This window comes from Pongo pygmaeus, chromosome 12, assembly GCF_028885625.2.
Source record: "Pongo pygmaeus isolate AG05252 chromosome 12, NHGRI_mPonPyg2-v2.0_pri, whole genome shotgun sequence".
Taxonomy (NCBI): Eukaryota; Metazoa; Chordata; class Mammalia; order Primates; family Hominidae; genus Pongo; species Pongo pygmaeus.
Window position 1 is genome coordinate 47870542 of NC_072385.2, and position 23457 is coordinate 47893998.

Genomic DNA, 23457 nt, shown 5'->3' on the forward strand with positions numbered 1-23457 from the left:
ATGCAGCTCCATTTAAGCCAGTATTTCTTCAGATGCCCTAATAAAGCACTGCCAGGCAGCTTCAAGTGACATATGCTCACTGAGCAAGAGAGGACAGCCTTTCACAACTGTACCAAGCCTGGCTTATTTCTTCGTAGGCACATTGCACTGCATGTTTGGCTGGTGAGCCCAGGGCCACTGCAGGGTTGTGTGAAAAGCACCAGGCTAGCATGGACAGTCTTCAGTCTGGTTCTTACCCTGCCTCTGTGATCCTAGGCAAGTTACTTTGCTTTGCGAGACCTTAGTTCATTCTCTTGGGTAACGAAGTGGTGGTGGGATGTCAGAGGCTAGAGAGCTAAATAGCAGGGAGAATGCAGTAGCCAAAAAGAGGTCCCATCTGAGAAGGCATGCCCAGGGGCCAAGAGCAGGGTGTGAGTGAGCCTGTGTCAGCTTGGACCAGAGGCCGTGAGGCCTGGCAAGGCTGCAGCCACCCTGACTCACCCTCACCCCCAGGTCCTCTGGACTGTGTGGCTTCCGAGCTCCAGAAATTGGATTCTTTCATCCCAAAACAAAAATTCTGATCAATTGGCAAGTTGAACTTGCTGATTTTGTGCCAAGAACCATAGATACCCCAGCCGGGTGCGGTGGCTCACACCTATAACTCCAGCACTTTGGGAGGGCGAGACAGGCGGATCATTTGTGATCAGGAGTTTGAGACCAGTCTGGCCAACACGGAAACCCCGTCTCTACTAAAAATACAAAAAATTAGCCGGGCATGGTTGCGCATGCCTGTAATCTCAGCTACTTGGGAGGCTGAGGCAGGAGAATCGCTTAAACCTGGGAGGTAGAGGTTGCAGTGAGCCGAGATTGCACCACTGCACTCCAGCCTGGGTGACAGAGACTCCGACTCAAAAAATAAAAATAAAAAAGAAATGAGCTCCTCTGTAGATCTGCCTCCATGTCTTCTCCGTAGACTTCTTAGCCCTACTTGACAGCCTACACAAAGAGCAGGCGCCAGGGATGGTTTTTTAAAGGGGAGAGAATAAAGGTTGCCCTACATTAGTGGTTCTGATAACCTTTTTAGAGATGGGGAGTATTTTAAGTCTCCTATGAAAGGCCTAGGCCCTTTCCCTGTAAGTATACACAGATTGAGATTTTTGTGGCTGGGCACGGTGTCTCATGCCTGTAATCCCAGCATTTTGGGAGGCAGAGGCAGGCGGAGTGCTTAAGCTCTGGGGTTTGAGACCAGCCTGGGGAACATGGTGAAACCCCATCTCTACCAAAAATACAAAATTTAGCTAGGCATGGTGGCACACACCTGTAGTCCCAGCTACTCAGGAGGCTGAAGTGGGAGGATGGCTTGAGCCCGGGAGGTGGAGGTTGCAGTGAGCCGAGATCGTGCCACTGCACTCCAGCCTGGGTGACACAGTGAGATCCCGTTTCAAAAAAAAAAAAAAAAAAGATTTTTGCATCTGCTTTCAGAGGGTTCAGGTACCCCTCACAACCAGTTCATTAACAGAACTGTAAATTTAAAATTGCCAGTCTACATTATTGCTGATGTTCCAGGGTCTGAAGCTGTGAGTACTCTGTCATCTGGGGGGCACTAAACAGGTAGAAGGTGGGCAGAAAGGACCCTGCAGAGGGAAGAACCACCCAACCTGATACTCCAAAGTGGAGGCCGAGCTGCAGCTTTTCTCCCCTACGTTCCAACTCCTGCCATGCCATGCCCAGCAATCTCCCTGCCATCTCTGGTGGTTAGCTGAGGACCAGACTGGAAGAAGCATTGTGAATGAAGGTGTTAGTTCAGGTCAGGCAGACAACACAAGGCAAACTATGGGGTTTGTTACCAGCCCCACCCTTGAGGCACCCTGCTGACAGCAGTCAGGAGTTCCCTCCACGCCTGGGTGGCCACCTCTCTTCCCCACCTCTGTGATGGTCCCCCTGCGGTGGGTCAGACTTAAAGAGGCCTGCAGGGCCAGATAGTGGTCTTCCACAGCATTCCACTTGAGGGGGTCTGGAGGACAGAAGGCAGCATAGTGGGGCTCTCACCTATCCCCCACTCCCCAGCTCAGGTACCCTGGCCTGGAGGCTCTTTTTTTTTTTTTGAGACGGAGTCTCGCTCTGCTGCCCAGGCCAGAGTGCAATGGCACAGTCTCGGCTCACTGCAAACTCCGCCTCCCGGGTTCACACCATTCTCCTGCCTCAGCCTCCTGAGTAGCTGGGGCTACAGGCATCCGCCACCACGTCCGGCTAATTTTTTGCATTTTCAGTAGAGACGGGGTTTCACCATGTTAGCCAGGATGGTCTCGATCTCCTGACCTCGTGATCCACCCTCCTCGGCCTCCCAAAGTGCTGGGATTACAGGCGTGAGCCACTGCGCCCAGCCTGGAGGCTCTCTTGGGAAGGAACCAACAGTGCTGGCCTTCGCCAGAAGCAAATGCAGGAAAAACGCTGTGCGGATGCCTTATACCAGTCAATCTTAACAAGAGCTGGGCTACCTTGTCCACTGGCTAGAGCTTGCAAGGAGTCTCTGGGCTTGTAAGTATAGCAGAGGATGGACATCCTATGAACTCAGCAGGGTTTGGCTGCAGCACAGGCAACCTTCTGTCTCCTGGAGCCCATGACCAGGCTGGAACCCGCCTATGCCTTCACCCTTAGGTGTGCCTGGCTCTAACCAGGTCCCGGAACAACAGGACCACAGGATGGTGCAAGACTTGTCTTGGAAAAAAACACCTGAGATGCTTAATTAGAACAATTCTTTTATTTGAAAACTGCTGGTATGAATTTCCTCCTTCCCTCAATTAGGCCAGAAACCCATCACGGGGCGTGCACAGCATCTACAGGAGGAAGCCCCAGCTTGTGGGGGCTAGGATGGAGCAGCCGTGAGAGACACCTAGCCAAATGTCCATTTTCCATCATAAACAATGGAGCAGGGGTCAAGGGGAGAAGAGAGTGGGTAAGTGAATGGCCAGAAACTCCAGAGGGGGCCTGACACCCACCTGTGAGGCACCTCCTTGCCCCACCCCCACTGAGGCCTCAGGCCCCTTGCTTGGGTCATGCTGCCCGCTGTCGGCTGCTGCCCCTGCCCTCTTCCTTTGAGTTCTAACAACACAGACACCGGTGCCTGAAAGCCCCGCTGCTGCCAGCGAGTCAGAATTCTGGCTGCCTCTACTTGGGAATCTCCTCCCATGTGGGGATCTGCAGAACATCCAGATGGGGCCATCCCACCTCATGATCCATTCACTCCCAGTGGGATACACTGGAATTCAACCCAGAGACTGGAGCCCAACAGATTAGGACAGAATTCTCCTTGCTCTGGAGGCAGGCCTGCGGGAAGGGGGTGAAGTCTAGCTGCCCCTCATGTCCCACGCCGGTGAGGGTACTTGGCTTCCCACAGCTAAGCCCAGGAGCTTCCTATATCCCATCTGCTGAGACAGCAAGGGGTGCGGCCTGGCCAGGCTCCTGACATGGCTCCACTGACCCTCTGAAAGCCCCTGCAGCTCAGCCTTTAAGCCTCCATTCATCTCGGAGGTCAGATCAGCCATATGCCTTCGGATGAGTGAGACTGAAGGTCACTCTCACCTGTGAAGGTGAGATCCTTGAAGGGAGGGGCTTCTGGCCCATAGCACTTCTGTGCACCCAACAAGGAGGCCTGTCCCTTTGACACCCTGGCCAAGTACAGCTCCAGGGTCTTGAGCAGCCGCCGTGGGCTCTTCTTGGCCAATACTTCCAACTCTGCAACAGAGAAAATTGGGGAGCAGACGGCTTGAGGGGGCTCTGGGTGACACAATAGGGCCTCAAGCCTAGCAGCTCTAGGGAGCACCCCCAACCCCTATCCCATGAAGAGAGAAAGGTGAAGGAGCCTCAGATGGAGAGATCACCACAGAGGTAGGCTGGGGAGCTAGGTCCAGCCACAGGGACCACACACTCTACCTTGTCCGCACAATTCCAACTTTGAATAGTCCAACTATTGGACCCTGGCTCCCAATTTTTGATCAGAATATATGCTTTTCATAAGTATATGGCCAGAAAAGGGCGACAGTCAGGGCAGAGAAAGGAGAACTAGCAGACTCCAGGGGTTGGGTGATGGAGATTTTGGTAAGCTGGAATTTGAGAAAGTGTGGATGGGGAAGAACTGCAGCCAAAACCAGTCTAGCAACCACCTTGGGCTCTCTGGACCTGGGACACTGTGCATTCAGCCTAGGCCTCCCCAGAAGAAAAAGCACACCTTTGAGGACAAAGCCTGAGTCTGAGATGGTCTTCCGCTGTGTCCTCCAGACATGTGCGAGGTGGAGGAATGTGGCGGCATAGAAGCTGTTCACCACGGGGATGACCTTCTGCTGCCGATTACACTCTCTGCAGGAAAAAGGCAGGGTGACCTGCTCAGCAGTGGATGAAGGCTGAGACCTAGGTTCCCTCCCGCCTTCCCTCCCCATTTCCCCAGGGGAGCCAGCCCAAACCCAGGATGCCCCCACCATTCCCCAGGAGCCTGACATCTGAGGCCAAGGGTGGGAGGAGGGATGTCCTGGGGAGACTGGTGCATGGGGACTTTGTCCAGGCCCTCCAGGAGCCAGCAGGTGGAGTAGAGCTGGGGAAAATTAAGCCAGAGTGGGGATGAACCAGGCTTTGCTGGGTCACTCTAACCAGCTGGTGTTTGGGGACTCACCTGGAGAGACACTCCTCTCTCAAGGCCTGGATGGCGATGTGGGTGATGTTCACAGACATCAAACAGAAAGGAAATTGCTGGAATGGAGGGGGCACCCAGTCAGCAGCAACTCCAGCTCTCACTGTGTTTCCTGTCATCTGCAGCCTGGTGTGGCTCACAGGCAAGCACAGCCCCAGAGGCAACAGCTGATATTATTATTGCTTCCACTTAATTTTCCCAATAATCTTCTTCCCATCTTACAGATGAGGAACTAAGGCTCAGTGACCTTAAGTAACTTTCCTAAGGCATGGGAACCAGGATACCAACTGAGGTTATTTGCTCCAGAGCTGGTGTGCATAATCCCCGTGCTAGCTCTCCAGCCTCTTCATCATCCTGACCCATCAGCTCTCCTTGGCCTGCAGCAGACCCAACTCCTGGGCCCACATCATCTCCTGGCATCAGGATGAAGACAGAAGTGAGAGGCTCAGTGCTCTAACTAGCCCTACAGGTTCTTAAAGTCTCCTCTCCCCTTCTTTGGGCTTCTGGTTGTCTGGCTGATCATGAGCATCTCATCCTAAGGCAGATAGAGAAGATGCACGTGGGTAGAAGGTCATCCTGACTTGCGGGCACACCCCATCTCACGATAACACAGAGGCCTGAGAGCCGGCTGTGCGGGTCAGACCCCGAGAGGAGGCAGCCTGAGTCTGGCAGGGGAGCTTCACCAGGAAGGGCCTCAGAATCCCCTACAGGGACAGCTTTAATGCTCTATGTTTAGTCAGGCAAGCTCCTTTCTTTAATAACAATGAAACCAAGCTTGCAAAATCCCTGAATGGAAAGGGCCTTTTTTTTCAGGGAACTTGCAGACATGACATGTTATTTTCCCCTGTTGCACATACACAAGGACACCCAGTGAGAGGAACACATAGACCAGTGCATTCCTTAGTACAGAACAAGAACCAAGGTCTATTTATCCCACCTGCTTCCCAATTGAAGAAAAATCCATTACATTATAGTATAGAACCGTACTGCCCAGTATGGTGGCGACCAGCTGCATGTAGCTATTTAAATGAATTAAACATGAAAAACAAATACAAATTCAGCTCCTTAGTGGTACTAGCCACATTTCCAGTGCTCAGTAGTCACGTGTGCTTAGTGGCTGCTGTACTGGATGGTGCATTTCCAATATCTAGACCACTTTTGTCACTGCAGAAAGTTCTGGACAGTGCTGAACTGCAGAAGGTCTTCTGGCTCCACAGAGATTTTTCTCAGGGTCTTCCATGATACCTGAATTCCAGATCTTGGCCTGGCTACCTGGTAGCTGTGTGTCCTTGAGAAGGTCACCCAATCTCTGTGAAACTCAGTCTTCCCATCTCTCAAAATCAAAAAGGACATAAACTTTGAGTGCTGTGCAGAAAATAGTTAACACAGCAGACCTGAGACTCCTTAGAGCCTGAGCCTTAGAAAATTCTTAGATCAGGCCATGGCTGACAGCTGAGAACTTGGATTTTGAGATGGTTCCCATCATTCCCTAACATTGTTCCTCAACTGCTCATGCAAACAAGATAGTTTTTGCTGGCTGGGCCCGGGGCTCACAGTCCAACACTTTGGGATTACAGGCGGATGGATCACTTGAGTCTAGGAGTTCAAGACCAGCCTGGGCAACATGGTGAGATCCTGTCTCTACAAAAATTATTTTTTTTCAAAAAAACAAACACAAAAAGATACTTTATGCAGAACACCAGCTTTCCCTCTGTGATTTCAGAATTTTGGTATGTGCTAGGCAGAGGGTGCCTACATGACCAGCATGTCATGGTAAAAACCTTGAGTACTGGGTACCTCTAATGAGCTTCCCTGATTGGTGACATTTTATACGTATTGCACAATTTGGCAGTGGAAGAATGAAGTGCGTTCTGTGTGATTCCATTGGGAGAGGCCTCTTGGACATCAGCACCTGGTTTCCTATGGAATTTGTCCCATGTAATTCTTCCCTTTGCTGATTTTGCTTCCGTTGTACTAAATCAGAACTGTTAAGTATAACTATACGTAGAGTCCCTTGAGTCTCTCAGGAATCACTGAACCTGCAGGTGGTCTTGGAAATCCAGCGCTAGTGCCACATTGGGTAGAGTCAAGTCACTAATCATTACAACAACTCCATGAGACAGATTTTTTTTTTTTGAGATGGAGTCTTGCTCTGTTGCCCAGGCTGGAGTGCAGTGCAGTGCAGTGCAGTGGCATGATCTCGGTTCACTGCAACCTCTGTCTCCTGGGTTCAAGGGATTTTCCTGCCTCAGCCTCCCAAATAGCTGGGACTATAGGCACGTGCCACCACGCCCAGCTAATTTTTGTATTTTGAGTAGAGACAGGGTTTCACCATGTTGGCCAAGCTGGTTTTGAAGTCCTGACCTCAAGTGATCTGCCCGCCTCAGCCTCCCAAAGTGCTAGGATTACAGGCATGAGCCACTGCACCTGGCCTTATGAGACAGATTTTGTCAACACCTAACATTTTATCCCACTACCCACCTCACAGAGTTGCTGTGAGCATTACTTAAGATCACATGTGCAAAATACTAGGCACAACACCTGGCCCAAGTAGGTATTAACAAATGTTCATCGTTATTATACTTGCCTCAACATGGGTAGCTGAGAACAGCATTGGTGCTGACCTTCATGTATACCTCTGTACCTTCAGGTATTGCCTATTTAATGATCATATATACTTGCATAATATCATCCCTTCCCTTGATTTCTTTCAATCTAAAAATAAATATGAGAAAAACAGTATGGTAACAACATTAACAGAGGACCTGAACTTAGTGTTCATCCATTCTCAGGAACGTTCTTTTTTTGAACAAGAGGAGTTTCGCTCTTGTTGCTCAGGCTGGAGTGCAATGGCACGATCTCAGCTCCCGCAACCTCTGCCTCCCAGGTTCAAGCGATTCTCCTGCCTCAGCCTCCCGAGTAGCTGGGATTACAGGTATGCGCCACCATGCCTGGCTAATTTTGTATTTTTAGTAGAGACAAGGTTTCTCCATGTTGATCTGTTGATCAGGCTGGTCTCGACCTCCCGACCTCAGGTGATCTGCCTGTCTCCGCCTTCCAAAGTGCTGGGATTACAGGCGTGAGCCACCACGCCCAGCCTGGGAACATTCTTAAAAAGCCCACTTATTGGCCAGGCATGGTGGCTCACTCCTGTAATCCCAGCATTTTTGGAGTCTGAGGTGGGCACATCACTTGAGGTCAGGAGTTCAAGACTAGCCTGACCAACATGGTGAAACGCTGTCTCTCCTAAAAACGCAAAAATTAGCTAGGTGTAGTGGTGGGCACTTGTAATCCCAGCTACTTGGGAGGCTCAAGCAGAAGAATCGCTTGAACTCAGGAGGCAGAGGTTGCAGTGAGCTGAGATTGTGCCATGCATTCTAGCCTGGCAACAGAGCGAGACTCCATCTCAAAAAAAAAAAAAAAAAAGCCTACTTATCAAAAAATGGTAAAAAAAATTGGATTTCAGATCTAAATGTCTCCTTTCCTTCAGCAGTTCCCTCAGACCTAAAAAGCATTGTTTAGAGCTAAAATACTGCACTGAAACTGACTAAAACACAGCAGAGGAACTCAGACCTGGACATTTTTGTGCTTCCATTTACAATTTCATTTATCCTCATGCCTCACGTTTGGGCTTAGAAACCTTTGTCTGCTGAAGCAGGAAGACCGGAGTATCTTCTGCGGCTGCTGCTGACCTGGCCCCAACCCTGAAGATTCCGATTGAGTGGTTCTGATGGGGAGAGTCTAAGCGTCTGCACTCCCACTGCTATGTGACTCTTCAGGGTGTGCTGCTGGCTGGGAATCAATGCTGTACAGAGCCCACCGCCAGGCCAGCTGTCAGGAAACAGGGGCTCTAGGCCCAGCTTCACCACTTATGAGCTATGGCTTTGTTCAGAAACACTGTGACTCTCTTACCCACACATTCCTCTGCTGGAAGGGGAGACTGACAAACCAGCATCATCTCTAACTTACTACAAAAGCCCTCACTGGAAATTATTCTTAACTTAGCAGCTGGTAGGATCCATTTAAAAAAATACATATAAGTTGGACTGTGTTACTCTGCTGCTCAAAGCCCTGCAGTGCCTCCTCATTTTACCCAGCGTAAAACCTAGAGTCCTTTTCATGGCCTGCTAGGCCCTGCGCCCTCTGGCCCGCTAGGCCCTGCGCCCTCTGGCCCATCATCTACCTCTCCTACTGCCCTTCCTGTCAGGCCTCTGGGCCCAAACCTGCACGTATAAATCCAGATGGCCTGAAGTAACTGAAGAATGACAAAAGGAGTGAAAATGGCCTGTTCCTGCCTTAGCTGATGACATTACCTTGTAAAATTCCTTCTCCTGGCTCATCCTGGCTCAAAAGCTCCCCCACTGAGCACCTTGTGACCCCCACCCCTGCCAGCCAGAGAACAACCCCCTTTGACTGTAATTTTCCACTACCTACCCAAATCCTATAAAATGACCCCACCCCTATTCTCCCTTCGCTGACTCTTTTCGGACTCAGCCCGCCTGCACCCAGGTGAAATAAACAGCCTTGTTGCTCACACAAAGCCTGTTTGGTGGTCTCTTCATACAGACATGAGTGAAACTTCCTGTGTTCTTTTCACTCCGGTGGCTTCCCTACTACTCATTACCTATGCTAGACACGCTCCTTTCTTGAGACCTTAGTTCTAGCTAATCCCTCTGCCTGGTATGTTCTTCTCCCAGATATCAGCTTGGCTAACTTTCCCACCTCCAAGGTTTGGTTTAAGTCTCACTCCCTCATGACAGCTACCCTGACCACCCTATAAAAATACTGTAACCGTCTCTCCACATTCTCTCAACTCTATCCTATTTATTTTTCCTTAGTACTTATTACCTTCTAGAGCACTCTATAATGTATTGATATATTGAGCTTATGGTCATCTCTGCTGGAAGAATCTTTGTTTTATTTACTGATGTATCCCAAGCACCAAGAAGAATAACTAGCACCAAGGGATGCTATTCATTCATTCAGTGAATGAATGAATCCTAGGTCCCATGAATATGGGATAGACAGATGGCAGGAAACAGGTCAAATTTGTTTTCTAAAATGGAGAGACTATTAAAAAAATAAAATTAGCTGGGCATGGTATGGCACACCTGTAGTCCCAGCTGAGGCTGAGGTGGGAGGATCGCTTGAGCCTGGGAGGTCGAGGTTGCAGTGAGCTGTGATTGTGCCACTGCATTCCAGCCTGGGTGACAGGGTGAGACTGTTTCAAAAAATAAAAATAAAATGGAGGGATTGCTACCTTTTGTTACTTGAGAAAACCATAAAACCCAACCCCAGAGGGCAGGTCCAGATGGAGACAGAGGAGCTACTGAAGCACCTCTGGCCTGTTGGTAAGTCTGTGGCTCACATGACCCATGGAGGTCCATCTCCTCCTCTTGGGCCCGTGGAGACTAACTCTTCTCTTTCAGGGCCAAGAGATGCTACCCCTGTGCAAGGGATTTCCTCAGGGAGGGCAGAGAGTTGAAACAGCAACATCACAGCTGTGCTTGCTACTTTTGTACATTGTCTCTAATTTTCCCAATGAGCCAGCTGAAGTTTCTATTGTGAAAACAAAGTATCTTGGGTTCCCCAAATCACTAAGCTAAAGGGAAATGTCAAGCTGGAAACTGCTTAGGGCAAACCTGCCTCCCACTCTATTCAAAGTTACCCCTCTGCTCACTGAGATAAATGCATATCTGATTGCCTCCTTTGGAAAGGCTAATCAGATGCTCAAAAGAACACAACCATTTGTCCCTTATTTACCTATGACCTGGAAACCCCCTCCTTGCTTTCAGTCATCCCGCTTTTGCTTCCAGTCCTCCCACCTTTCTGGAGGAACCAATGCTTATCTTACATGTGTCAATTGATGTCTCATATCTCCCTAAAACTGTAAAACCAAGCTGTGCTCTGATGACCTTAGGCACATGTCATCAGCACCTCCTGAGGCTGTGTCACAGGTGCGCATTCCCAACCTTGGAAAAATAAACTTTCTAAATTAACTGAGACCTGTCTCAGATTTTCAGGGTTCACATTTTGGTAACCACAGAGGGATTCTGAGTGGAGGTACCCCTGACCTTTGACAAATCTCCTATCCATGCTTGGTACCAGCATGAGCTAACTTTATGACTCAAAACAACAGAATAATTTGCTGAGGTCTGGGAGTACACCCTCCAGAGAATCCCTGATCTCCCCAAATTTGTTCAAGATCTTTGGCTGGGCGTGGTGGCTCACACCTATAATCCCAACACTTTGGGAGGCCAAGGCGAGTGGATCACCTGAGGTAAGGAGTTCAAGACCAGCCTGAGACCAGTAGCTTCTCTATCTCTGCCTGGACCTGCCCTCTGGGGTTGGGTTTTATGGTTTTCTCAAGTGGCAAAATGTAGCAATCCCTCCATTTTATTTTTATTTTTTGAAACAGAGTCTTGCCCTGTCACCCAGGCTGGAATGCAGTGGCACAATCACAGCTCACTGCAACCTCGACCTCCCAGGATCAAGCAATATGATATGGTGAAACCCTGTCTCTACTAAAAATACAAAAGTTAGCCAGGCGTGGTGGTGGGTGCCTGTAACCCCAGCTACTCGGAAGACTGAGGCAGGAGACTTGCTTGAACCTGGGAGGTGGAGGTTGCAGTGAGCCAAGATTACGCCACTGCACTCCAGCCTGGGTGACAGAGTGAAACTCCATCTCAAAACAAACAAACAAAAAACCAAAAAAGATCTAAAGTTTATTTTGTTGTACAACTCCTCTTTTTTTTGGAGTTTTACTTGCTTTTAACAAGGAAGGCAAGATTTCCTGTTTCCATGACAATGGAAGGCAGGTAATTTCTTTATGGAGTTTGAGCTCACTTCTAACAGGGAAGATGAATTTTTTTGTTTTTTTTTTTTTTCCTGCTTCTGGGATGGTAGAGTCTACAGCCTGAGACCCATCCCTAGATAAATAACTGAACTGTCTTGTTTTTAAATTAAGGTTATTACATCCGTGTATCTTTCTGTATGTGCTTTTAAAGTGCTGGCTGGATGCGGTGGCTCACGCCTGTAATCCCAGCACTTTGGGAGGCCAAGGCGGGTGGATCACCTGAGGTCCAGAGTTCAAGACCAGCCTGTTCAACACAGTGAAACCCCATCTCTACTAAAAATACAAAAATTAGATGGACATGGTGGTGCACGCCTGTAGTCTCAGCTACTTGGGAGGCTGAGGCCGAAGAATCACTTGAACTGAAGAGGTGGAGGTTGCAGTGAGCCAAGATTGCGCCACTGCACTCCAGCCTGGGTGACAAAAGTGAGATTCTGTCTCAAAAAAAAAAAAAAGTTACAGGGCTTTAACTCCTGGGTCTAAAAAGAACACCATGTCCTGCCAAATTTTTTTTTTTTTTGAGACAGAATCTTGCTCTGTTGCCCAGGCTGGAGTGCAGTGGCACAATCTCGGCTCACTACAAGCTCCGCCTCCCAGGTTCACGCCATTCTGCCTCAGCCTCCTGAGTAGCTGGGACTACAGGCGCCCGCCATCACGCTCGGCTAATTTTTTGTATTTTTAGTAGAGATGGGGTTTCACCATGTTAGGCAGGATGGTCTTGACCTCCTGACCTCGTGATCCGCCCGCCTCAGCCTCCTAAAGTGCTGGGATTACACTCGTGAGCCGCTGCACCCGGCCCTATGTCCTGCCAAATCTTTTTTTTTTTTTTTTTTCTGAGATGGAGTCTTGCTTTGTCACCCAGGCTGGAGTGCAGTGGCAAGATCTCAGCTCGCTGCAAGCTCCGCCTCCTGGGTTCACACCATTCTCCTGCCTCAGCCTCCCGAGTAGCTGGGATTACAGGCACCCACCACCACGCCCAGCTAATTTTTTGTATTTTTAGTAGAGACGGGGTTTCACCGTGTTGGCCAGGATGGTCTCGATCTCCTGACCTCGTGATCCGCCCGCCTTGGCCTCCCAAAGTGCTGGGATAACAGGCGTGAGCCACCGCACCCAGCCCAAATCTTAAACATTGACAGCAATTAAAACCTCATCTTCAGGCCTGGTAGAAGATGCCAATCAGAATAAACTGCATTCCTAAGACACAGGGCTAGAAATTAAAGCTACTCAACTCCTCAAGGCCCAGGGACGATTGCGGAAGAGGTGGGTGCATGAGATTGCAAGAGCTGATTTTTGAAAGATAAAATAGGTTAAGTTTCTTTATAAATTAATCATGAATGTCAAAGGCACACTGATGCAAAAGCAGCACATGAGCCCCTGTGTCAGATTAACAAGATTTTCTTGAAGCATTAACCAACTCCTTAATAAAGGTTATAAGGTTATAAAAGGCTTACGGAAGTTATATCCTTATGATCAAGATTAAAATTTATAGATTGTTTATAAAATTTTGAAAAACAAATTTAATTGGCTTCATGCTGTTTTTATTAGGGCTTATTGATTGAAAAATCAAGTCTCCGCTCTCAAGGAATGGAGATTTTCACCTTCTTTTTATCACTTTGGTTAAAAGAATGACTTATTTTACAATGACCTGTGATCCTATTTTGTGATATCAAGTTTTAAACCTTTGATATTTGACAAACTTTCCAAAATCAAATAATAAATTATATCTTTTTCTGACCTGATTAATCCTTTAAGATATTAGGCTCCATAAAGTCCAAAAATGACATAATTTGGCTTAGTTGGTATAAAAATTATACAGGAAACACTGTCAAATATGAAATGGTGTACGATTTTCTTTGGGCTGTATTTGTATAAATGTTATTGGTATGTGTTCCAAAATTATGGGAAACTCCTAAAATTCTGATATAACTTAGTGTACATTATCAGTAATAATTATAATTGTTACGTTAAATTATTGTGTGCCACAGAGGTAACAAATTTCCTTGTCAACTGTGTCTTCAACAATGGCTTCTCTAAAACTTTTTGTCATCCACAGACAATTGTTGTGTTGTTTGATCCTCTTTAGAAGGTGGTTTTATAATCACCTATAAAAGGCCGGGCATGGTGGCTCATGCCTGTAATCTCAGCACTTTGGGAGACTGAGGCGAACACATCATTTGAGGTCAGGAGTTCAAGACCAGCCTGGCCAACATGGCAAAACCCTGTTTCTACTAATAATACAAAAATTAACTGGGTGTGGTGGCAGGTGCCTGTAATCCCAGCTACTCGGAGGCTGAGGCAGTAGAATCACTTGAACCTGGGAGGTGGAGGTTGCCATGAGCCAAAATTGCACCACTTGCACTTCACCCTGCACGACAGAGCAAGAGTAGTCTAAAAATAAATAAATAAATAATCATCATCTATAAAACTCTAACAGGGGCTCTTGAATGCAGTTTTCTGGTAACTTTGGAGATTGTGACATCAGAATAGAGGAAAGCTTTCAGACTCATGGAGAGCTAAAATGTTCATGAATATCAAAGCAGAACAGGAATTAACTGCATGGATTGAACTAATTTTTTTGACCTTTTGCTTAAAACATTGCTGATCCTTTGTTTTGTTTTTCAGAGTCTTCAAACTTTTCTTTTGAGCTATTGACAGCTTTTAACAATTTAGTATACTGCTATGACCAAAATTTGGAACATATTTGTTTCTCTCTACCTGAGTTCTCCAGAATTTGGAAATTATTTGTGAGTATTCTTAATTTATGGCAATATAGTTATTTGCGTAAATACAATAAGAATCTGTTTTCGCTGGTAATAGTACACAACTGGAGAAACTGATTATTTTACCAAGGCTTTGACTGGAACCATGTGATTTCCTTTAAGAACTCAAACTTGATTTATGAAGCCAATAAAGCCCTTGGGAAACTGGCCTCATATTTTGTGTACACAGTCCCTGAACAGGGTTTCTGACTTGTGTTAAGTAAAGAATGTTACTTTATGACAGGCCCAGGTTTATCCTGGAACCTCAAGAGAAGAGGAAATTCACCCAACTCATAGATATTTGATGGTACAAATCCATGGCAAGGCTTGGCTTTAAAAAAAGTCTTGCCTGAGATTCCTTCTATATAACAAAGTTCCATCAAAGCCAATTTTTAAAAAAAGCCTATGTGAAAAATAATTATTCTTGCTGTACTTTATACAAATAATCTGGCCAAGTATTATAAAGCAAATCGGTCCTACCATTATTTGTCTTTAGTAAAAACAGGAAACTGGAGAAAAAAAAATTATGTTTCAAAAACTATAGTACACCTGTCATTAGATCCTAGTCTTGCCTAATATTTTTCAATTTTAATAATTTTCTACAGTTTGGGCTGAATTCTAATTTTTCTTGGCTGCAAGTCTTCAAAATAATGTTTTCAGCCAGGCACGGTGGCTCACACCTGTAATCCCAGCACTCTGGGAGGCTGAGGCGGGCAGATCACGAGGTCAGGAGTTCGAGACCAGCCTGACCAACATGGTGAAACCCCGTCTTTACTAAAAATACAAAAATTAGCCGGACGTGGTGGCGTGTGCCTGTAATCCCAGCTACTCAGGAGGCTGAGGCAGGAGAATCACTTGAACCTGGGAGGCGAAGGTTGCAGTGTGCTATCACGCCACTGCACTCCAGCCTGGGCGACAGGACACAGCGAGACTCTGTCTCCAAAAAAACAAAACAAAACAAAATAATGTTTTCAATTTCTTTTCCTCCTTTTTTTTCCATTTTCCTAATTTGGAGTCACTGAAAATTAAGCCGTGCTTTCTTACAGCCCTGCAAACTGAAGCCAGACAACTTCAGAAGAAAATAACAGCAACCTATTTACATACATAAGCCACTTTCATACCTGCCTACTGATGTATAGACTTCAGAGGAATGTGGCCTATATTGATTTTCCAGGATTGTTCTTTTGTTTGTTGTTGTTGTTTTCCCTTCCTCACCATATTTTCTCTTCATAGGACATAAGACTTCACAACCTTTTAAAAATGAACTTTCCTAATAACTCGGGACCTATCCGTCTAGGAATAAACCATCCTAGCCATAAGAGATCAGATGAAACCTAAGACCAGAGATTCATTTTCTTCTAAAATGCTTTCTCCGAAAGACTTTAAAAAAGAAAAAGGGGAAAATGTGAAAGGAAAATATCTTGGGCCCCCAAAATCACTAAGCTAAAGGGAAATGTCAAGCCAGGAACTGCTTAGGGCAAACCTGCCTCCCATTCTATTCAAAGTTGCCCCTCTGCTCACTGAGATAAATGCATATCTGATTGCCTCCTTTGGACACCCTAATCAGAAATTCAAATGCAATCATTTGTCTCTTATCTACCTATGACCTGAAAGCCCCCTCCCTGCTTCGAGTCCTCCCGCTTTTGCTTCTAGTTGTCCCACCTTTGAGTCCTCCCGCTTTTGCTTCTAGTTGTCCCACCTTTCTGGACCGAATGAATGTTCATTCTTACATATGTTAATTGATGTCTCATATTTCCCTAAAATGTATAAAACCAAGCTGTGCTCTGACTGTCTTGGGCACATATCATCTCTGTCATGGGCGTGTGTTCTCAACCTTGGCAAAATAAACTTTCTAAATTAACTGAGACCTCAGATTTTTGGGGTCACACTGTAAAAAGTAAAGTAGAGGTTCCTCTTCAAAGACTTTCCTCTCCATCTAATTAAGATAAATAGTAACTTCTGTTAGAAGCAAAATGTATTCAAAGACCTCTGCTAACATTCTTAAATATCTGCTAGCCATAATGAAGAAATCACTGTACTTTATGTTCTTAGCTCTCACAATTTAGCCTAAATATTTGCCCTGGCATGCTTATACTAGTCCAAGCAAGCATTAAGTCATAGCCTATTCTTCTTCCTTATTTGAAGGGGTTTTTACCTTTCTCAGCATTCCACAAGTTATTTCTTCCTTCCTTTGTTCTCTTCTTCCTTTGCTTCTTTTAAAAAGTTCTAAGTTGCTAGCCAATCAAGACAAATACGAATGTGAAGTCCCATTCCAGCCAATAGAAACCGGACACAGCAGTAAAGTAGATGGGTGAAGTTATAAATGACCCTGCCTCATTTATTCAGTGTACTCTCGTGGTAAAACTGCTAGTGAGTGTACTCTTTCTGCAGAAAGTAAAAAAATAGCCTTGCTGAAGAAATTAAATTTATGTTCAAGTGCTATTTCTTTACGGCACCAAAGAACAAGCATTTCTAACAACACTATGATTTCCATTCTGCAGATGAGGGAATCAAGGCTCTGAGGAGTCAAGGAACTTGCTTGAGCTACACAGCTAATCAGCGGTAGAGCTCATATTTCAATGCAGGTCAGACTGACGGGGAAGCCCATTTCTGGTTTGTCTCAGCTGTCCTGGGAGCCCTCTCGGCCACTCAGGTCCTAGCTCCACAGCCCTTTCCTTTCCTCTGGCTTCCCACCAAAGTCTCACCTGGATGTGGTGACGAGACAGGCGGAAAATCTCCTGTGCCATCAGCAAGGTCTTTGAGTCCATCACCAGGTAGAGGAGATGCAGGAGGGCAAGGAAGCCTGCGCCTCTCAGGTCTGTGGCTGGATTCGCTCCTGTAACAGAGACCTTGAGGAAACAGGGTGCGGCAGCGAGCAATGCTTTAAGGGCTTGCTGTGGGAAGCTGCCCTGACACTGGCCTCTTCCCAGGCTAGCGGAGCATAGGCAGCACAGGTCCACTTTCTGCCACACTTGTGGGGCTCATTCTAATGAGTAAGCAGGGGCTATGCACCAAATGGGGACCCCAGCGCCCTGGGGGCAGCCTCCCACATCAGTTTTCTTGCTGCTGCTTGTGACCCTTGATAGTTACTTCTACACAAAACAACCAAAGCAATCCTTTACAAAAAAGGCTGAATTTACAGTTCTGGAACGAGATGAATAACGCACTTTCTGCCTATTCCTCCCACTAAGTACAGCTAAAAGCCCTGGACATTACTATATAAAATAAACAGAAGGCTCTGAAAGGAGGGAAGACAGACTTACTAGGAATCTTGAGAGCTGAGAAATTACTCTCTGGTGAATTCCTGGGTTTCTTTTTGCCTAATATATCCCAACTGGTGCTGGAAAAGACAGCAACCCAGAAATGCCAATGGAGCAGACCAAAAAGCCCCAAGGAAAGCTGCTCTCTCTAGCCAAAGGGTGAGGAAAGAGGCAGTGTAGCAAGACAGAAAGCTTTAGCCAACACCCACTCTACTGCAGCAAAACACCTCAGAGAAAAATGTGGCCCCATCCCCACTCTTCTCCAGAAAAGGCTGAGCAGGGATCCTAGACTTCCATCCTGGCCTGACTGTATCAAGGCACTCCTTAGCTCCACAAGGGTAGCGTCAGAGAAGGCCGAGCGGGAGCTGGGACTTTATATTTCCCAGTGGTAAGGAGCCCCCTTGCCTCCTCTGCAATGTGGAAGCCACATAGGAAGAGTAACGAGGCACCCCTGCCCCACCAGCCATGTTGGCCAGGCTGGTCTTGAACGTGGTATTACTGCAAGCCAAGTGGGATACCCGGACTTCCACCCCCACCTGGCAGTAACAAGGTGACATCCCTCCTTCCCCTGCTGGCACAGTAACAGGGGAGGCCTGCTAAAGTAGAAGATTTAAGTAAGATCCAGAGTCTCATACAGACTACCCAAAATGTCTAAGATACAATAAAAAATCACTTGTTACACCGAGAACTAGGTAATTCTCAATTTGAATGAGAAAAGATGATCAACAGACACCAACACTGAGATGACACAGTTGTTGGAATTATTTGACAAGGAATTTAAAGCAGCCATGGTAGGCAAAATAATCTCCCCGCCCCACGATGACCACGTCCCCAGAAGCTATGACTATGTTACGTAACATGGCAAAAGGGATTAAGACTGCAGGTAGAATTAAGGTTGCTGATCAGCAGAAAGGGAGATGATCCTGGACTGTCTGGGTGGGCCCAATGTCATCAGAAGGGTCCTTAAAAGTGGAAAAGAAAGGCGGAAGCCCAGAGCCAGAGAAAGAGATGTGAGGAATCGGGCTCAGAGAGATGCTGTTTCTGGCTTTGAAGATGGAAGAATGGAGGTGGCCTCTAGAAGCCGCAAAAGGCAAGGAAATGGATTCTCTTCCAGATCCTCCAAAAAGAACACTGTGCTGCCAACACCTTGATCTTGACCACAGGTTCTCAGTGAGACCTGAGTCAGACTTCTGAACTAGAAAACTATAAGACAATAATTTGTGTTGTTTTAAGCCACTAGGTTTGTGGTAATGTGTTACAGCAATGATAGAAAATGACTATAGTATCTACCATAAAATAAAATGCCTTTGGTAAGCAATTATGAACAAATACACTTTGAAAAAATGAAAAAATAGAAAGTTTCAGTAAAGAAACAGCAGATATAAAGAAGAACCAAATGGAAACTTTAGAACTGAAAAATAGAAGAACTAGAACTAAAAACTCTCTGGATGGGGTCAACAGGAGAACGGAGACAACAGAATCAGTGAACTTGAATATGGGACAGTAACAATAGAACTACATAATATGAACAACAGAGGGACAGAAAAACAAAAACCAAAATGAACAGAACCTTGGAGATCTGAGACTATAACAAAGATTTTAAAAAATGAACAAAGATAGCATTTGTATCATTGGAATCCCACAAGAGAGGACAAAGTGTGGAGCTGAAGAAAGTATTCAAAGGAATCATAGCTGAAAATTGACCAAATTTGGCAAAAGACACAAACCTACAGACTCAACACACTGAGCTAACCTCAAACAGGAGAGGCCCAAATAAATCCACACAATGACACATCACAGTCAAATTCCTGAAAACCAAAGACGAAGCAAAGATTTTTTTTTTTTTTTTGAGATGGAATCTCGCTCTGTCGCCCAGGCTGGAGTGCAGTGGCACGATCTTGGCTCACTGCAACCTCCGCCTCCACAGCAAGCAGCTGTGACTACAGGCACGTGCCACCATGCCTGGCTAATTTTGTATTTTTTTTGTAGAGATGGGGGTTTCACCATATTGGCCAGGCTAGACTCAAACTCCTGACCTCGTGATCCGCCCGCCTCGGCCTCCCAAAATGCTGGGATTACAGGCGTGAGCCACCGCGCCCGGCCAGCAAAGATCTTTCTTTTGAGACAGAGTCTCACTTTGTCACCCAGGCTGGCGTGTAACGGTGCGATCACAGCTCACTGCAGCTTTGACTTCTTGGGCTCAAGCGATCCTTCTGCCTCAAGCCTCCCCAGTAGCTGGGACTACAAGCATGCGCCACCACACCTGGCTACTAAAAAAAAGGTTTTTTTTTTGGCCAGGCATGGTGGCTCACGCGTGTAATCCCAGCACCCTGGGAGGCGCATGCAGGTGGATCATTTGAGGTCAGGAGTTCAAGACTAGCCTGACCAACATGGTAAAACCCCATCTCTGCTAAAAATACAAAAAAATAGCTGGGTGTGGTGGCACAGGCCTATAGTCTCAGCTACTTAGAAGGCTGAGGCAGGAGAATTGCTTGAACCCGGGAGGTGGAGGTTGCAGTGAGCTGAGATCATGCCACTGCACTCCAGCCTGGGCAATAGAGTGAGACTCCATCTCAAGAAAAAAAAATTATTTTTTGTAGAGATAGGGTCTCACAATGTTGCCCAGGCTGATCTTGAACTCCTTGTCTCAAGCAATCCTCCTGCCTTGGCCTCCCAAAGTGCTGGGATTACAGGTGTGAGCCACCACGCCTGGCACAGAAAATATTTTGAAAGCAAAAAGAGAATATGAACTCCTTACTTATAAGGGAGAGATCATTCAAATGACAGTGGATTTCTCATCAGAAACTATGCAGGCCAGAAGGAAGTAGCACATTTTCAAGTGCTGAAAAAAAAGAACTGTTGACCTGGAATTTTATATCCAGAGAATTCAGAAGTGAAGAGGAAATTGAGACATTCTCAGATGAAGGAAAACAAAGACAATTTATAGCCAGCAGACCTATCCTAAGAGAATAACTAAAGGAAGTCCTTGAAATAGAAAACAAAACAAAACAAAACAAAACAGCGAACTTTGGAATATTAGGAAGGAAGAACAAACAATGGAAAGAGTAAATACAACAGATTTTCCTTTTTCTTATCTTTTTTTTTTTTTGAGACGAAGTCTCACTCTGTTGCCCAAGCTGGAGCGCAGTGGCGAGATCTCGGCTCACTGCAACCTCCACATCCTGGGTTCAAGCGATTCTCCTGCCTCAGCCTCCCAAGTAGCTGGGACTACAGGCACACGCCACCATGCCCGGCTAATTTTTGTATTTTTAGTAGAGACAGGGTTTCACTATTTTGGCCAGCCTGGTCTTGAACTCCTGACCTCGTGATCCTCCCGCCTCGGCCTCCCAAAGTGCTGGGATTACAGGTGTGAGCCACCGTGTCTGGCCCAGATTTTCCTTTTTCTTCAGAGATTTAGAAATTACGTTTATTGCAGTGTAACAGCTCTTCTGTAATTTGTCTAGCAGGTTTTCTGGTTCTTCATGAGAACCCCTCCTCAAAAAAATTGTTTGTTGATTGAAACAAAAATCTTAACATTGCTGGTGCGATTCTGAATATATAGAGAGGATACATTTAAGACAATTACATGATAGATGAGAGAGGGAACAGGGACTTAACCATGTTGCCATACCAACAGACCACCAGTTAATTAGGGGTACATAAAGTTTCCTTTTATCTTTTTTTTAAAATTTTTTGAGACAGTCTTGTTCTGTCACTCAGGCTGGAGTGCAGTGGTGCGATCTTGGGTTCATCCTCCGCCTCCTGGGTTCAAGCGATTCTCCTGCCTCAGCCTCTTGAGTAGCTGGGATTACAGGTGCACACCCCCATGCCTGGTAATTTATATATTTTTAGTAGAGATAGGGTTTCACCATGTTGGCCAGGCTGGTCTCAAACTCTTGACCTCAAGTCATCTGCCTGCCTCGGCCTCCCAATGTGCTGGGATTACAGGAGTGAGCCACAGCGCCCAGCCTTAAAGTTTCCTTTCAAAGTTATTTTCCTATTCTATACAAATATAATTTGATATGGTTTTGTCTATTTTTTTTTTTTTTTTGAGATAGAGTCTCGCTCTGTCACCCAGGCTGGAGTGCAGTGGCGTAATCCTGGCTTACTGCTGCAACCTCTTCCTCCTGGTTGTAGCTGGGACTACAGGCACGTGCCACCACACCCGGCTAATTTTTGTATTTTTTAGTAGAAATGGGGTTTCGCCATGTTGGCCAGGCTGGTCTTGAACTCCTGACCTCAGGTGATCCACCTGCCTCGGCCTCCCAAAGTGCTGGGATTATAGGTGTGAGCCACCATGCCCGGCCAATTTGATATGGTTTTGAAAAAAAATAGTACAATCCAAAAACTGGTGAAATGATTCTGTTTCACTCAGAAAGCAAAATAATATATGATAAAATTTTCATAAATATTTTTTAGAGAGGAAAAAACCCAAAAATGCCAGATTCTGTCACATCACTCCAGTGTTTTCCATATCACTTACAGTAAATGTTTACAACAGCCTAAAAGACCACCAAGTGATCTTTTCTCCTGTCACTTTCGTCTCCACCTCAGCCACACTCTGGCTATTTTTCTTTTCTGAGACAGAGTCTCCCTTTGTCACCTAGGCTGGAGTGCAGTGGTACGATCTCTGTTCACTGCAACCTCTGCCTCCGGGTTCAAGTGATTTTCCTGCCTCAGCCTCCTGAGTAGCTCAGATTACAGGCACATGCCACCACCACGCCTGGCTAATTTTTATTTTTTATTTTTTTTCTGAGACAGATTCTTGCTCTGTCACCAAGGCTAGAGTGCCGTGGTGCAATCTCGGCTTACTGCAACCTCCACCTCCTAGGTTCAAGCAATTCTCGTGCCTCAGCCTCCCGAGTAGCTAGGATTACAGGCGCATACCACCAGGCCTGGCTAAATTTTCTATTTTTAGTAGAGACGGGGTTACACCATGTTGGCCAGGCTGGTCTCGAACTCTTGACCTCGTGATCCACCTACCTCAGCCTCCCAAAGTGCTGGGATTACAAGCATGAGCCACCGCACCCAGCCCTAATTTTTGTATTTTTAGTAGAGATGGGATTTCACCATGTTGGCCAGGCTGGTCTCCAACTCCGGACCTCAAGTGATCCGCCCTCTTCAGCCTCCCAAAGTGCTGGGATTACAGGCATGAGCCACCACACCCAAACTACTCTGGCTATTTTTCAAGTAGAGCTAGCAGGCGCCCCCTCAGGGCTTTTGTATTTGCTGCACCCTCCTCCCGGAATACTCCCCTGAGATCTTCCCCCTCATAGTGCTGGAAGAGAACGACCTGGCCTCTCACTCTAGTTCTGGAATCAGAGGCATGAAAAAGAAGATGAGCTACTCCTCCCTCTTACCCTGAAAGCCCAGGTCCTCCCAGTGGTCTCCATGAAGGGCACAGTCAAACTTGGAGCCGGTCAGCTTCTTATAGATGGTCTGGAGGACTCGGCCATGCACTGGGTCTTGGCTATCCAGGCCACCTGCCCCAAAACACACCCACACTCTCTGCCAGATTGCCCCTCGTGGGAGAACTGGGTGCTTCTCAGAGAATGTGAGATCTGGACTGTGAGACATCCAGTTCTCAGCTCCCACTCTCACCCACCAACCATGGTACATGCAATATTTCTGGCTTAGCCTCAGCAACAGGGTCAGCACACACGGTCTTGCCCAACCACAGATGCAGCAACTGCCCTGTGGGCTCGCATTGCACTCACACTGAGCAATGGTCAGGACCAAGTCCCTTTCTTCCCGAAGGCGCTGGTGGAGCTTTGGAGGCCCGAAGAGGTAGTGTCGGAGGGCGGCGAGCCCAGTCCTTCGAATAGTTGGCTGGATTCTTTTCTGGGGAAGAAGTTGCAGGCAATGGGCAGAATGCTGGTTCATCTCCCTTAATCAACTTTCCATCAGGCTCAGACCAGAGGC

General features: G+C 46.7%; 1 protein-coding gene and 1 non-coding gene across 11 annotated transcripts in view; one reads left to right on the forward strand and one right to left on the reverse strand.

Moving 5' to 3' along the window:
- Window positions 1-2721: 2721 nt before the first annotated feature.
- ELMOD3 (ELMO domain containing 3) overlaps window positions 2722-23457 on the reverse strand; it is a 37024-nt gene continuing 16288 nt past the window's right edge. For 5 of the 10 annotated variants that reach the window (XM_054475415.2, XM_063649323.1, XM_063649324.1 and 2 more), the window contains 5 exons: window positions 23253-23376; window positions 22896-23018; window positions 16981-17111; window positions 4646-4722; window positions 3738-4335 (listed from right to left, as the gene is read on the reverse strand). In XM_054475415.2, coding sequence (XP_054331390.1) covers window positions 3975-4335; window positions 4646-4722; window positions 16981-17111; window positions 22896-23018; window positions 23253-23376 — 816 coding nt within the window. In that variant the 3' untranslated portion in view covers window positions 3738-3974. Of the gene's footprint in view, window positions 3715-3737; window positions 4336-4645; window positions 4723-16980; window positions 17112-22895; window positions 23019-23252; window positions 23377-23457 lie in introns of those variants that run through there. The other 5 variants (XM_054475420.2, XM_063649326.1, XM_063649325.1 and 2 more) reach the window with 2 other exon arrangements.
- On the forward strand, window positions 20969-21029 carry LOC129030956 (U7 small nuclear RNA). The gene has a single exon (XR_008500847.1). It is a non-coding gene; the product is annotated as a U7 small nuclear RNA (small nuclear RNA).